We start from the raw sequence: 16134 nt of genomic DNA, 5'->3' as shown, positions 1-16134 counted from the left end.
AAGTGGAGTTGAAGTCGAAGATCAGCCATGTTCTTATTGAATGGTGGAGCAGGCTTGAGGGGCCGAATGTCCTACTCCTGCTCCTAATTCTTATGTTCTTATGTCCTTATTAGGTTGGGTAGGCGGGTGAAGGGATATGGGAACAGGGTGGGTAAATGCAATTAGAACTGTTTGCTCATGTGGGGGGTAAAGGGCAACATGGATTGGTTGGGCCGAATGCCCTGTTTTGATGCTGCACCTTCTATGTATTTCTGTCTATCGCCAACTGGTGACTGACCACCTGTCCCATTGTCAGGACACTCACTGCTCACTCTCTACGACAGAGCACCCTCACCCACACAGTCCTTGTTCTGTTTCTTTCTCCTAGGAACTGATATATAAAGAATTTTTTTCACAAGGAGATCTGGTAAGTCAACACTTAAAAAATGTTAATTTTTCTGTTGGGATTCAGCTTGTTGTTTTTATTCATATTCTGATATTCATTGATGGATCAGAGTGAAGAAATAGGTGTTGAGAAGTGGGTGACTGAGTGGGGATGCAGTAGAGTTTTATGAAGTAGTAAAGGGTGAGTCAGGAACTTTCATTAAATCCAACAACAACTTGCATTTATACAGCGCCTTTAACGGAGTAAAACCTCTCCACAGGAGTGTAAGCAAAAAAAAAATTGACACCGAGCCACATAAGGAGATATTAGGACAGGTGACCAAAAGCTTGGTCAAAGAGGTCGGTTTTAAGGAGGGTCTTAATGGAGGAGAGAGAGGCGGAGAGGTTTAGGGAGGGAATTCCAGAGCTCGGGGCCCAGGCAGCTGAAGGCACGGCCGCCAATGGTGGAGCGATGGAAATCGGGGATGCGCAAGAGGCCAGAATTGGAGGAACGCAGAGATCTTGGAGGGTTGTGGGGCTGGAGGAGGTTACGGAGATGGGGAGGGGGCGAGGCCACGGAGGGATTTGAAAACAAGGATGAGAATTTTAAAATATAGGCGTTGCCAGACTGGGAGCCAGTGTAGGTCAGCGAGCACAGGGGGCGATGGGTGAACGGGACTGGGTGTGAGTTAGGACATGGGGCAGTGAGCACTGGGGGTGATGGGTGAACGGGACTGGGTGCGAGTTAGGACACGGGGCAGTGAGCACAGGGGGCGATGGGTGAACGGGACTGGGTGTGAGTTAGGACACGGGGCAGTGAGCACAGGGGGCGATGGGTGAACGGGACTTGGTGCGAGTTAGGACACAGGGCAGTGAGCACATGGGGCGATGGGTGAATGGGACTGGGTGTGAGTTAGGACACGGGGCAGTGAGCACAGGGGGTGATGGGTGTACGGGACTGGGTGCGAGTTAGGCCACGGGGCAGTGAGCACAGGGGGGTGATGGGTGAATGGGACTGGGTGTGAGTTAGGACACGGGGCAGTGAGCACAGGGGGTGATGGGTGAACGGGACTCGGTGTGAGTTAGGACACGGGGCAGTGAGCACAGGGGGTGATGGGTGAACGGGACTGGGTGTGAGTTAGGACACGGGGCAGTGAGCACAGGGGGTGATGGGTGAACGGGACTCGGTGTGAGTTAGGACACGGGGCAGTGAGCACAGGGGGTGATGGGTGAACGGGACTGGGTGTGAGTTAGGACACGGGGCAGTGAGCACAGGGGGTGATGGGTGAACGGGACTCGGTGTGAGTTAGGACACGGGGCAGTGAGCACAGGGGGCGATGGGTGAATGGGACTGGGTGTGAGTTAGGACACGGGGCAGTGAGCACAGGGGGCGATGGGTGAACGGGACTGGGTGTGAGTTAGGACATGGGGCAGTGAGCACAGGGGGTGATGGGTGAACGGGACTGGGTGTGAGTTAGGACATGGGGCAGTGAGCACTGGGGGTGATGGGTGAACGGGACTGGGTGCGAGTTAGGACACGGGGCAGTGAGCACGGGGGGTGATGGGTGAACGGGACTGGGTGTGAGTTAGGACACGGGGCAGTGAGCACAGGGGGTGATGGGTGAACGGGACTCGGTGTGAGTTAGGACACGGGGCAGTGAGCACAGGGGGTGATGGGTGAACGGGACTGGGTGTGAGTTAGGACACGGGGCAGTGAGCACAGGGGGTGATGGGTGAACGGGACTCGGTGTGAGTTAGGACACGGGGCAGTGAGCACAGGGGGCGATGGGTGAATGGGACTGGGTGTGAGTTAGGACACGGGGCAGTGAGCACAGGGGGCGATGGGTGAACGGGACTGGGTGTGAGTTAGGACATGGGGCAGTGAGCACAGGGGGTGATGGGTGAACGGGACTGGGTGTGAGTTAGGACATGGGGCAGTGAGCACTGGGGGTGATGGGTGAACGGGACTGGGTGCGAGTTAGGACACGGGGCAGTGAGCACGGGGCGATGGGTGAACGGGACTTGGTGCGAGTTAGGACACGGGGCAGTGAGCCCAGGGGGTGATGGGTGAACGGGACTGGGTGTGAGTTAGGACACCAGGCAGTGAGCACAGGGGGTGATGGGTGAACGGGACTGGGTGCGAGTTAGGACACGGGGCAGTGAGCACAGGGGGTGATGGGTGAACGGGACTGGGTGTGAGTTAGGACACCAGGCAGTGAGCACAGGGGGTGATGGGTGAACGGGACTGGGTGCGAGTTAGGACACGGGGCAGTGAGCACAGGGGGTGATGGGTGAACGGGACTGGGTGTGAGTTAGGACAAGGGGCAGTGAGCACAGGGGATGATGGGTGAACGGGACTGGGTGTGAGTTAGGACACGGGGCAGTGAGCACAGGGGGTGATGGGTGAACGGGACTGGGTGTGAGTTAGGACACGGGGCAGTGAGCACAGCGGGTGATGGGTGAACGGGACTGGGTGTGAGTTAGGACACGGGGCAGTGAGCACAGGGGGTGATGGGTGAACGGGACTGGGTGTGAGTTAGGACACGGGGCAGTGAGCACAGGGGGGTGATGGGTGAACGGGACTGGGTGTGAGTTAGGACACAGGCAGCCGAGTTTTGGATGAGTTGAAGTTTATTTAGGGTGGAAGATGGGAGGCCGGCCAGGAGTGCGTTGGAATAGTCAAGTTTGGAGGTAATGGTATGGATGAGGGTTTCAGCAGCAGATGAGCTGAGGCAGGGGTGGAGACGGGCGATGTTACCGAGGTGGAAGTAGGCAGCCATGGTAACGGCGCGGATATGTGGTTGGACGCTCAGCTGAAGAAAATAACAAGAAAGCCTTGCATTTCTATGGTGCCTTTCACAACCACCGAATGTTCCAAGGCGCTTTACAGCCAATGAAGTACTTTTTGAAGTGTAGTCACTGTTGTAATGTAGGAAATGTGGCAGCCAATTTACGCACAAACAGCAATGTGATAATGACCAGATAATCTGTTTTTTAGTGATGTTGATTGAGGGATAAATATTGTCCAGGACCCCAGGGAGAACTCCCCTGCTCTTCTTCAAAATAGTGGCTGTGGGATCTTTTACGTCCCCCTGAGAGAGCAGACGGGGCCTCGGTTTAACGTCTCATCCAAAAGACGGCACCATCGACAGTGCAGCACTCCCTGAGTGCTGCACTGGAAGAGTCAGCCTAGATTTTGTGCTCAAGTCTCTGGAGTGGGACTTGAACCCACAACTTTCTGACTCAGAGGCGAGGGTACTGCCCACGGAGCCACGGCTGACACATAAGACGGCGAGGTTGCCAACGCTCCAGACAGCCTCAGACAGTGGCCAGGACAGCAGGGCGATGGGACTTCCTCCAATGGCTGCCTCCCACATGAACCTTTGAGCTTTTTTTTGTGTTCTGCCCATTTACAGGAAAAAGCAATGGGGAACCATCCACTTGAGATGATGGATAGAGACAAGGCCTATGTTCCAGAACTCCAGATCAATTTCATGGAACAGATCGCTATGCCAACATACCGGTAAGTCCGAAGGGGCAGGGTTAACACGTTTTTGTCTAGTGCTGGCAAGTCGTTAGGCAGTTGGTAGTGGATAAACGGGCAAGAGTTCTGGTTCCCGCACCCCCCCCAAGTAAGGGTCCAAGGGACAAGTGATGGGCAGCAGCTTTGACGGAATTGCCCATGTGAGATGGGACATTCAGGGCAAGCGGCATTAGAGAGGAGGCAGAGGGGAGGGGTGGGCATGGGAAGGGGAGAGGGTTAATGGAAACGGGTGAGGCGGAAGGGGAAAGGGAGATTGGGAGGGGTGGGGGAAAAGGAAGGGGACTAGGAGGAGAGAGTGGTGGAACAGGGAAGAAAGGTCAGTGGAGCAGGGAAGGCGGAGGGAAGATGAGGTTAGGCGGGTGGAGGAGAAAGAGGAGCGAGGAGGAGAGAGGAGTGATGGATGGAAACAGGGATGGGAAGAAGGAGAAAGAGAGAGATTGAGGGGGTGCAGGAGAAGAGGAGGGAGACTGGAGGAGGAGAGAGGGGAAACAACGAGATAGGTAGAAGGATGAGGAGGAAGAGAACGGAGCAGAGAAGGAGGGACGGAAGATGAGGATAGGCAGCTGGAGGAGCAGAGGAGGAGAGGGGGGAGGCAGGTCGAGGGGGATGGGGAGAAGAGTGTGAGGAGGCTGGGGTAATTGGGCAAGCGAGGCTGGGGAAGCAAGGCTGGAAATTACCTCACGGGAGGGAGGGAGGAAAGCAAAATTTCTCCGCGGGAGGGAGTGGAAAACTCACTCAGACAATACTTTACTTCCCCCCCTTCCCACTGTCCAGGACCCCAAACATCCCTTCCAGGTGAAACAGCGATTTACTTGTACTTCTTGCAATCTAGTATACTGTATTCGCTGCTCACGATGCGGTCTCCTCTACATTGGGGAGACCAAACGCAGATTGGGTGACCGCTTTGCGGAACACCTCCGTTCAGTCCGTAAGGGGGACCCCGAGCTTCCGGTCGCCTGTCACTTTAATTCACCGCCCCACTCCCACTCTGATCTCTCTGTCCTCGGCCTATTACATTGTTCCAATGAAGCTCAACGTAAGCTCGAGGAACAGCACCTCACCTTTCGATTAGGCACTTTACAGCCTTCTGGACTCAACATCGAGTTCAACAATTTCAGACCATAACCTCGGCCCCTATCATTGTTTTCCCCATTTATTTATTTATTTTTTTCTCTCCCACATGGCAGCTGTCTTTCATTCTGCCATTGCCATTTACACTTCATCTAGACTCATCTGTTTTGTTTCTTAACTTGTCCCATTACCATCTCCTTTTGCCTTGCACCATCTCTTAATCTCTCTTAATGTCTCTTAATCTCTCCCGCCTTCCATCCGATCGCAGTCCTTCCCTTTTGTTCTGTCCCCTCCTCTCCCCTTTCCCAGCCCCTACACTTGTTTAAAACCTGTTCCATCACCAGCTTTTTCCAGTTCTGACGAAGGGTCATCGACCTGAAAACATTAACTCTGTTTCTCTCTCCACAGACACTGCCTGACCTGCTGAGTGTTTCCAGCATTTTCTGTTTTTATTTCAGATTTCCAGCATCCGCAGTATTTTGCTTTCACTCGGACAATTCTTGCTCTTGGGGGATGGGGGGCGGGGGGGGTGGGTGGGTGGTGTGGGGGGGCGGGTGAGGCGAGGAGTGTTGCTTGTCGGTGCTTCCGCTCCTTGCCCCAACCTTCATCCCACCACCTGGTGGGGTGGGGAGGGGGGACGTTCTGGGATACCCTGCAACATCTGCTGCCAGCGGTACCGAGAGCAGCGGAGAGCCCCGGGGCATAGCACAGATTCCACGCCATTGGGACAGAGGGGCCAATATCAGCCAAGTGACCGTCTTCTCCATTGTCACTTTCACGTGACTCAAAGCCGAGCACCCCACTTGGCACCGATCTATAGGATGTGCAATAAAACAAAAAGGCCCATTTCTATCACACCTTTCACATCCTCAGGACGTCCCAAAGTGCTTTACAGCCATTGAAGTACTTTTTTGAAGTGTAGTCACTGTTGTAATGTAGGAAACGCGGCAGCCAATTTGAGCACAGCAAGCTCCCACAAACAGCAATGAAATGGCTCGAGTGGAGCATAAACGCCGGCATGGACTGGTTGGGCCCAATGGCCTGTTTTTGTGCTGCATATCCTATGAAATAAATGACCTGTTAGAGTCATTTTATGCAGCACAGAAAGAGGCCCTTCAGCCCATCGTGTCCGCGCTGGCCATCAAGCCCTGTCTATTCTAATCCCATTTTCCAGCACTTGGTCCGTAGCCTTGTATGCTATGGCGTTTCAAGTGCTTGTCTAAATGCTTCTTGAATGTTGTGAGGATTCCTGCCTCTACCACCCTTTCAGGCAGTGAGTTCCAGATTCCAACCACCCTCTGGGTGAAAAAGTTTTTCCTCAAATCCCCTCTAAACCTCCTGCCCCTTACCTTGAAACTATGCCCCCCTGGTTATTGACCCCTCTACTAAGGGGAAAAGTTCCTTTCTATCTACCCTATCTATGCCACTCATAATTTTGTACACCTCAATCAGGTCCCCCCTCAGCCTTCTCTGCTCTAAGGAAAACAACCCCAGCCTGTCCCGTCTCTCTTCATAGCTGAAACGCTCCAGCCCAGGTAACATCCTGGTGAATCTCCTCTGCACCCTGTCTAATGCAATCACATCCTTCCTATAACGTGGCGACCAGAACTGCACACAGTATTCCAGCTGTGGCCTAACTAGCGTTTTGTAGAGCTCCATTATAACCTCCCTGCTCTTGCCTTCATTAGCCGAGGCACAGAATATAAGTATCCCATATGCCTTCTTAACCACCTTATCTACCTGTCCTGCTGCCTTCAGGGATCTATGTACATGCACACCAAGGTCCTTCTGATCCTCTGTCCTTCCTAGGGTCCTACCATTCATTGTGTATTCCCTTGCCTTGTTAGTCCTCCCAAAATGCATCACCTCACACTTTTCAGGGTTAAATTCCATTTGCCACTGTTCTACCCATCTGACCAACCCGTCTATATCGTCCTGTAGCCTGAGGCTTCCCTCCTCGCTATTTACCACTCCACCAATTTTCGTGTCATCTGCGAACTTACTAATCATACCTCCTACATTCATATCTAAATCATTAATGTACACTACAAACAGTAAAGGACCCAGCACCAATCCCTGCGGTACACCACTGGACACAGGCTTTCAGTCACAAAAACAACCTTCGACCATCACCCTCTGCCTCCTGCCACTAAGCCAATTTTGGATCCAATGTGCCAAATTGCCCTGGATCCCATGGGCTCTTACCTTCTTGACCAGTCTCCCATGCGGGACTTTGTCAAAAGCCTTACTGAAGTCCATATAGACTACATCAACTGCACTACCCTCATCCATGCACCTAGTCACCCCCTCAAAAAATTCAATCAAATTGGTTAGACATGATCTCCCCCTGACAAAGCCATGCTGACTATCCTTGATTAATCCTTGCCTCTCCAAGTGGAGACTAATTCTGTCCCTCAGAATTTTTTCCAATAATTTCCCTGCCACTGATGTTAGGCTCACTGGCCTGTAATTCCCTGGTTTATCCCTACTACCCTTCTTGAATAATGGTACTATGTTAGCTGTCCTCCAGTCCTCTGGCACCTCCCCTGTGGCCAGAGAGGTTCTGAAAATTTGTGCCAGAGCCCCTGCAATCTCCTCCCTTGCCTCAGACAGAAGCCTGGAATACATCTCGTCTGGGCCTGGGGATTTATCCACTTTTAAGTCCGCTAAAACCGCTAGTACCTCCTCCCTCTCAGTGCTAATTTGTTCAAGTATATTACAATCCCCCTGCCTGATTTCTATGCCTACATCATCCTTCTCCATAGTGAACATAGATGCAAAATATTCATTTAAAACCTCACCTACATCTTCCGGCTCTACACACAGATTGCCATTTGGTCCCTAATGGGACCTACTCTTTCCCTGGTTATCCTCTTGTCCTTAATATACTTATAAAACACCTTGGGATTTTCCTCTATTTTGCCCGCCAGTGTTTTTTCATGCTCCCTTTTCGCTCTCCTAATATCTTTTTTAAGTACCCCCCTGCATTTTCTATACTGCTCTAGGGCTTCCACTGTTTTTAGTCCTTTGTATCTGCCAAAAGCCTCTGTTTTTTTCCTAATCCATTCTTGTATATCCCTTGACATCCAGGGTTCCCTGGACTTGTTGGTCCCACCCTTGACCTTTACGGGAACATGTTGGCGCTGTACTCTCTCTATTTCCTTTCTGAATGACTCCTGATGTGGATTTTCCTACAAGTAGCTGATCCCAGTCCACTTTGGACAGATCCTGCCTTATCATATTAAAATCGGCCTTCCCCCAGTTTAGAACCTTTATTTCCGATCCATCTTTGTCCTTTTCCATGACTACCTTAAATCTCACCGAATTATGGTCACTGTCACCAAAATGCTCTCCAACTGACACATCTACCACTTGCCCGGCTACATTCCGTAGAATTAGGTCCAGTACCGCCCCCTCTCTTGTAGGACTTTCTACATGCTGGCTCAAAAAGCTCTCCTGGATGCAGTTTAAGAATTCCGCACCCGCTAAGCCTTTCACACTCTGACTATCCCAGTTAATATTGGGGAAGTTGAAATCCCCCACTATTATTTCTACACTTCTCTGAGATTTGCCTACATATCTGTTCCTCTATCTCCCCCTGACTGTTTGGGGGCCATTAGTACACTCCCAAGCAAAGTGCTTGCCCCCTTTTTATTTTGAAGTTCTACCCATACGGCCTCATTAGAGGAACCTGCTATCATCCCTCCTTACAGCAGTAATTGACTCCTTGATTAATATTGCGACACCCCCTCCTCTTTTACATCCCCCTCTGTCTCACCTGAAGATTCTATACCCCGGAATATTGAGCTGCCAGTCCTGCCCCTCCCTCAACCATGTAATCTGTCTTTTAAAGATGTTGATTGAGGGATAAATATTGGCCTCAGGACACCGGGGTGAACTCCCCCCGCTCTTCTTCGAAATAGTGGCCGTGGATTCTTTTACGACCACCTGAGAGAGCAGACGGGGACTTAGGTTTAACGTCTCATCCCGAAAGACGGCCCCTCCGACAGTAATGGGGGCGCGAACCCACGACCTTCTAACACAATAAAGAACATAAGAAGCAGGAGCAGGAGTCGGCCATTCGGCCCCTCGAGCCTGCTCCGCCATTCCATAAGATCATGGCCGACCTTCGACCTCAACTCCACTTTCACGCCCGATCCCCATATCCCTTGAGTGCAAAAATCTATCGATCTCTGTCTTGAATATACTCAACGACTGAGCCTCCACAGCCCTCTGGGGTAGAGAATTCAAAAGATTCACCACCCTCTGAGTGAAGAAATTCCTCCTCATCTCAGTCCTAAATGGCCGACCCCTTATCCTGAGACTGTTCCAGACTCTTCAGCCAGAGGAACCATCCTGACTCGGGGAGGGGGGTGAGAGTTGCTACCCAGATCTGAGCCACGGCTGTCGCGGCATTAACGCTTATTCTTTTTTTTTCCCCCTCTTTGGCGCAGCCTGCTGAAGGAACTCGTGCCTCAGGCGGACGTTCTGTACCAGCGTGTGAAGGCCAACCGAGACCATTGGTTTAAAGTCTCTTCCAAGTTCACCAGCCCCGGGCTTCCCAGCAACAACTCACTGGACTTCCTCAATGAAGAGGCAACAGACGCAGTGAACCCGACAAAAACTTCCCCAAAGACCAAAAGGGCATGAGACAATAATGATTATTTTTATTGCAGTTTAAAGAACAGGAAAAAAAATACAAACAAAAAAAACAAGGAAGCGACTGACATCAGCAAACATTGGCATCATTTAAATTTATTTTTTATAGGCCTGAATATTAATTGAGTGGATGTTTTCCATTGTCTTTTTCTCACTCTTATTTCATTTTGAGGTTTGCATTCAACAACAACAAGCACCTGCATTCATATAGCACCTCTGACATAGAACAAAAACCTCCCAAGGTGCTTCACAGGGGCGATTATCAGACATAATTTGACACCGAGCCACATATTAGGGACAGGTGACCAAAAGCTTGGTCAATAGAGGTTGGTCTTAAGGAGCGTCTTAAAGGAGGAGAGAGAGGTGGAGAGGTTTAGGGAGGGAGTTCCAGAGTTTAGGGCCCAGGCGGCTGAAGGCGCGGCCGCCAATGGCGGAGCGATGGAAATCAGGGATGCGCAAGTGGCCAAAATTGGAGGAGCGCCGAGATCTCGGAGGGGTTGTAGGGGCTTGACATAAAAAAACTACTAGGCACTTGGTCTAAGCGTTAAACAAACTTTAATCAACTGTTTTACAACATGGAGGCCTAGTTGTGTCCTTCACTAGTTCCTGTTAAAGAATGTCCTGAGCAAGCTGGGCCCATGCCCGAGTATTTATACTCTCCCTGGACAGCGCCACCAGCAGGCCGCCCGTATTATTTCATGTCATTTCCACATGAATGACAGGATTCATGTCAGGGCTGGAGGAGGTTACAGAGATAGGGAGGGGGACGAGGGCCATGGAGGGATTTGAACACGAGGATGAGAATTTTTAAATCGAGATGTTGCCGGACCAGTTGCATGTCAGCGAGCACAGGGAAGGGTGATGGGTGAGGGGGACTCGGGGCGAGTTAGGACACGGGGGGTGATGGGTGAGGGGGACTCGGGGTGAGTTAGGACACGGGGGGTGATGGGTGAGGGGGACTCGGGGTGAGTTAGGACACGGGGGGGTGATGGGTGAGGGGGACTCGGGGCGAGTTAGGACACGGGGGGTGATGGGTGAGGGGGACTTGGTGCGAGTTAGGACACGGGGCAGCAGAGGTTTGGATGAGTTCAAGTTTAGGGAGGGTGGAAGGTGAGAGGCCGGCCCGGAGAGTCGAGTCTGGAGGTAACGAATCTATCCCCCGAACCCCCGCTCCTGCCCCGTCACACTCCAGCGTCACGGGTAGTCCAGGCCGGGTAAGGACAGCAGGTTTCCTTCCTTTCGTGGCGAGTTCTCAATCCGGAGACATCCCACAAATCGACAGGATTATTGAATTCGATGGTTGGATTTTCAACTCTGGGGTTGCTGGTCTGGTAACCTAACCACGAGGCTTCCAAGATTGGGTAAAGTTTGGTGCCCCGGTTCACGCAAGAAGAATGGGCAACACGGGCGGTTGGCGGCCATGCAGGAAAGCGTACCCAACCTCGGGTCCTTATGTAACCCATTGCCGCGATCGCTTTAACCGTACTGAGGCTGTTGAGTTTGATGTGCTCCTTGATTGTGTACTCTCCGAACTATCAATGGTGGGCCCTTGGCTCTCACAATGGATCAGCTTATTGATGGATCAGCTCCAGCATCTACATCCGTACTGATAGGATCAGGGTCTCGTCTCAACGTGACCTCTAATGAGATTGGGACTCCCTGCCCCTCACCTCCCACACCCAACCCAATTTCTAATGGGTGCAGATTCATCAGGCAACACTGCTTACAACTCAATACCCAGAGAACGTGGACTAATCACAAGGGGTGCCTGAGGTAGGAGTGGTAGAGGGAGCTTTACTCTGTATCTAACCCGTGCTGTACCTGCCCTGGGAGTGTTTGATGGGACAGTGTAGAGGGAGCTTTACTCTGTATCTAACCCATGCTGTACCTGCCCTGGAAGTGTTTGATGGGGCAGTGTAGAGGGAGCTTTACTCTGTATCTAACCCGTGCTGTACCTGCCCTGGGACTGTTTCATGGGACAGTGTAGAGGGAGCTTTACTCTGTATCTAACCCATGCTGTACCTGCCCTGGGAGCGTTTGATGGGACAGTGTAGAGGGAGCTTTACTCTATATCTAACCCGTGCTGTACCTGCTCTGGGGGTGTTTGACGGGATAGTGTAGAGGGAGCTTTACTCTGTATCTAACCCGTGCTGTACCTGCCCTGGGAGTGTTTGACGGGACAGTGTAGAGGGAGCTGTACTCTGTATCTACCCCGTGCTGTACCTGCCCCGGGAGTGTTTGATGGGACAGTGTAGAGGGAGCTTTACTCTGCATCTAACCCGTGCTGTACCTGCTCTGGGAGTGTTTGATGGGACAGTGTAGAGGAAACTTTATTCTGTAACTGTCCCGTGCTGTACCTGCCCTGGGAGTGTTTGCTGGGACAGTGTAGAGACAGTTTTACTCTGTATCTAACCCATGCTGTACCTGCCCTGGGAGTGTTTCATGGGACAGTGTAGAGGTAGCTTTACTCTGTATCTAACCCGTGCTGTACCTGCCCTGGGAGTGTTTGATGGGACAGTGTAGAGGGAGCTTTACTCTGTATCTAACCCGTGCTGTACCTGCCCTGGGAGTGTTTGATGGGACAGGGTAGAGGGAGCTTTACTCTGTATCTAACCCATGCTGTACCTGCCCTGGGAGTGTTTGATGGGACAGGGTAGAGGGAGCTTTACTCTGTATCTAACCTGTGCTGTATCTGCCCTGGGAGTGTTTGATGGGACACTGTAGAGGGAGCTTTACTCTGTATCTAACCTATGCTGTACCTGCCCTGGGAGTGTTTGATGGGACAGTGTAGAGGGAGCTTTACTCTGTATCTAACCCGTGCTGTTCCTGCCCTGGGAGTGTTTGATAGGACAATGTAGAGGTAGCTTTACTCTGTATCTAACCCGTGCTGTACCTGCCCTGGGAGTGTTTCATGGGACAGTGTAGAGGTAGCTTTACTCTGTATCTAACCCGTGCTGTACCTGCCCTGGGAGTGTTTGATGGGACAGTGTAGAGGGAGATTTACTCTGTATCTAACCCATGCTGTACCTGCCCTGGGAGTGTTTGATGGGGCAGTGCAGAGGGAGCTTTACTCTGTATCTAACCCGTGCTGTACCTGCCCTGGGAGTGTTTGATGGGATAGTGTCGAGGGAGCTTTACTCTGTATCTAACCCGTGCTGTACCTGCCCTGGGAGTGTTTGACGGGACAGTGTAGAGGGAGCTGTACTCTGTATCTACCCCGTGCTGTACCTGCCCCGGGAGTGTTTGATGGGACAGTGTAGAGACAGTTTTACTCTGTATCTAACCCGTGCTGTACCTGCTCTGGGAGTGTTTGATGGGACAGTGTAGAGGAAACTTTATTCTGTATCTATCCCGTGCTGTACCTGCCCTGGGAGTGTTTGCTGGGACAGTGTAGAGACAGTTTTACTCTGTATCTAACCCATGCTGTACCTGCCCTGGGAGTGTTTGATGGGACAGTGTAGAGGGAGCTTTACTCTGTATCTAACCCGTGCTGTACCTGCCCTGGGAGTGTTTGATGGGACAGGGTAGAGGGAGCTTTACTCTGTAGCTAACCCGTGCTGTACCTGCCCTGGGAGTGTTTGATGGGACAGGGTAGAGGGAGCTTTACTCTGTACCTAACCCGTGCTGTATCTGCCCTGGGAGTGTTTGATGGGACACTGTAGAGGGAGCTTTACTCTGTATCTAACCCATGCTGTACCTGCCCTGGGAGTGTTTGATGGGACAGTGTAGAGGAAGCTTTACTCTGTATCTAACCCGTGCTGTTCCTGCCCTGCGAGTGTTTGATGGGACAATGTAGAAGGAGCTTTACTCTGTATCTAACCCGTGCTGTTCCTGCCCTGGGAGTGTTTGATGGGGCAGTGTAGAGGGAGCTTTAGTCTGTATCTAACCCGTGGTGTACCTGCCCTGGGAGTGTTTGATGGGACAGTGTAGAGGGAGCTTTACTCTGTTTCTAACCCGTGCTGTACCTGCCCTGGGAGTGTTTGATGGGGCAGTGTAGAGGGAGCTTTACTCTGTATCTAACCCGTGCTGTACCTGCCCTGGGAGTGTTTGATGGGAGAGTGTAGAGGGAGCTTTACTCTGTATCTAATCCCTACTCGGAGTGTTTGATTGGGGCAGTGCGGAATGTGGATGAATTTTTGGTTTAATCCCAAGGTTGAAGGCACTCCATTTCCCCCTCTTCCATAAATTTCCATCTGTTCTGTTAAATGGGATGTAAATTCCTCTGGGTTGCTTCAGAATCCCGAGGAGTGTAAGGTTTTAAAGTGATGACGCCTGCACACTTGGTGGGGCCCCTCACCGTTGGCCTATTTCGTGCTTTCGAAACTGGACGGGTTGGTTTGGGTGTAGCGAATTTCCATTGTAAATACCTGCTCGAGTAACGTCGGCAGTGAGGAAGGGTTATAACACACATTGGCTGCTCTCCATAAAGGAAGCGGGTGCCAGGCCATTCAGCCCTTCGAGCCTGCTCTCCCATTTTGTGAGCCATCTTGCTTTTCGTTTCAATTCCTTGCCTCTTTCCCCTTATATCCCTCAACACCCATTATGTACGATTCTGACCAGCGTAACACACATTAAGACGAGCAACCGATGGAGACACCAGGCCGTGGGCAGGTGGCTTCCTGTGAGACTTTCAGTAGAACGCACTTCCTGACTGTGTAGTAAGGGGGCATTTGCCATGTGCTGCTTGTCTGGAGCTAGTCAACATATCACTCACTCTGAACGAGCGGGAGTAATCTCCTGCGCTGTCTGGTTGTTGTAAATATAAAACACTTATGTTTCTGAATAAACTCTGTTTTTTGTGTTCTCTACTCCCTTGATTTCGTTTCCATAAACTGAGACACTGACTTTGCCGGCCTGCAATTGACTCGGGGTCTGCCAACATGTCCCTGCAGCTTTTGTGACATGATCTCCCGCACTCCCACCATTGGTCGCCCGGCCCGTCCATCCCCGCAGCCAATCAGGAAGCAAACAGATTCTGCGTTAAACCGATTGGGTGATTCTTGACCCTCTATTTCCCTCTTCGATATTTTTGTAACTACTGAACTGAAGGGTTCAAAGGAAATTAAATTAAAAAAAAACACATCAACAATTTATTTTAACGCCCCCGGTGCTGTTTCTCCTGGGTTTCGCTCGCAGCGGGGTCACCGAGATGAATCCAGGAGAGCGTCGACCGTGGCTCAATGGGCGGCACTCTGAGTCAGAAGGTCGTGGGATCGAGTCCCACTCCAGAGACTTGAGAACAAAATCTAGACTGACACTCCCAGTGCAGTACTGAGGGAGCGCCGCAGTGTCGGAGGGCCAGTACTGAGGGAGCGCCGCACTGTCGGAGGGGCAGTACTGAGGGAGCGCCACACTGTCAGAGGGGCAGTACTGAGGAAGCGCTGAACTGTCGGAGGGGCAGTACTGAGGGAGCGCCGCACTGTCGGAGGGGCAGTACGGAGCGCTGCACTGTCGGAGGGGCAGTACTGAGGGAGCGCCGCACTGTCGGAGGGGCAGTACTGAGGGAGCACCGCACTGTTGGAGGGGCAGTACTGAGGGACCGCAGCACTGTCGGAGGGGCAGTACTGAGGGAGCGCCGCACTGTCGGAGGGGCAGTACTGAGGGAGCGCCGCATTGTCGGAGGGGCAGTACTGAGGGAGCGCCGCACTGTCGGAGGGGCAGTACTGAGGGAGCGCCGCATTGTCGGAGGGGCAGTACTGAGGGAGCGCCGCACTGCCGGAGGGGCAGTACTGAGGGAGTGCCACACTGTTGGAGAGGCAGTACTGAGGGAGCGCTGCACTGTCGGAGAGGCAGTACAGAGGAAGCGCCGCACTGTCGGAGGGGCAGTACTGAGGGAGTGCTGCACTGTCGGAGGGACAGTACTGAGGGAGCACTGCACTGTCGGAGGGGCAGTACTGAGGGAGTGCTGCACTGTCGGAGTGGCAGTACTGAGGGAGCGCCACACTCAGAGGGGCAGTACTGAGGGAGCACTGAACTGTAGGAAGGGCAGTACTGAGGGAGCGCTGTGCTGTCGGAAGGGCAGTACTGAGGGAGGGCCGCACTGTCGGAGGGGCAGTACTCAGGGAGCGCCGCACTGTCGGAGGGGCAGTACTGATGGAGCGCCGCACTGTCGGCGGGACAGTACTGAGGGAGCGCCGCACTGCCGGAGGGGCAGTACTGAGGGAGTGCTGCACTGTCGGAGAGGCAGTACAGAGGAAGCGCCGCACTGTCGGAGGGGCAGTACTGAGGAAGCGCCACACTGTCGGAGAGGCAGTACTGAGGGAGCGCCGCACTGTCAGAGGGGCAGTACTGAGGGAGCGCTGCACTGTCGGAGGGTCGGTACTGAGGGATCGCCACTCTTGGAGGGGCAATACTGAGGGAGCGCCGCACTGTCAGAGGGGCAGTACTGAGGGAGCGCCGCACTTGTTGTGTATGTTCCTTTAAGAGAAGAACTGATTCTATACTGCAGTACCGGCAATGACCACCCCTGTATATAAAGCCATAGCAGGCTTCTGTAT

General features: G+C 52.5%; 1 protein-coding gene across 1 annotated transcript in view; it reads left to right on the top strand.

Moving 5' to 3' along the window:
* Window positions 1-9773, top strand: part of pde2a (phosphodiesterase 2A) — a 429910-nt gene extending 420137 nt beyond the window's left edge. The window contains exons 28-30 of the mRNA XM_085999752.1: window positions 368-406; window positions 3780-3886; window positions 9433-9773. Of these exons, the coding sequence (XP_085855878.1) occupies window positions 368-406; window positions 3780-3886; window positions 9433-9628 (342 nt within the window). The 3' untranslated portion in view covers window positions 9629-9773. The remainder of the gene's footprint in view (window positions 1-367; window positions 407-3779; window positions 3887-9432) is intronic.
* The last annotated feature ends 6361 nt before the right edge of the window (window positions 9774-16134 follow it).

The sequence above is a fragment of the Somniosus microcephalus genome, chromosome 10, assembly GCF_052327205.1.
Source record: "Somniosus microcephalus isolate GS21.2 chromosome 10, FLI_Smic_1.0, whole genome shotgun sequence".
Lineage (NCBI taxonomy): Eukaryota > Metazoa > Chordata > Chondrichthyes > Squaliformes > Somniosidae > Somniosus > Somniosus microcephalus.
The sequence above is the reverse complement of the archived record's forward strand: the minus strand, read 5'-3'. Positions and strand labels throughout refer to the sequence as shown.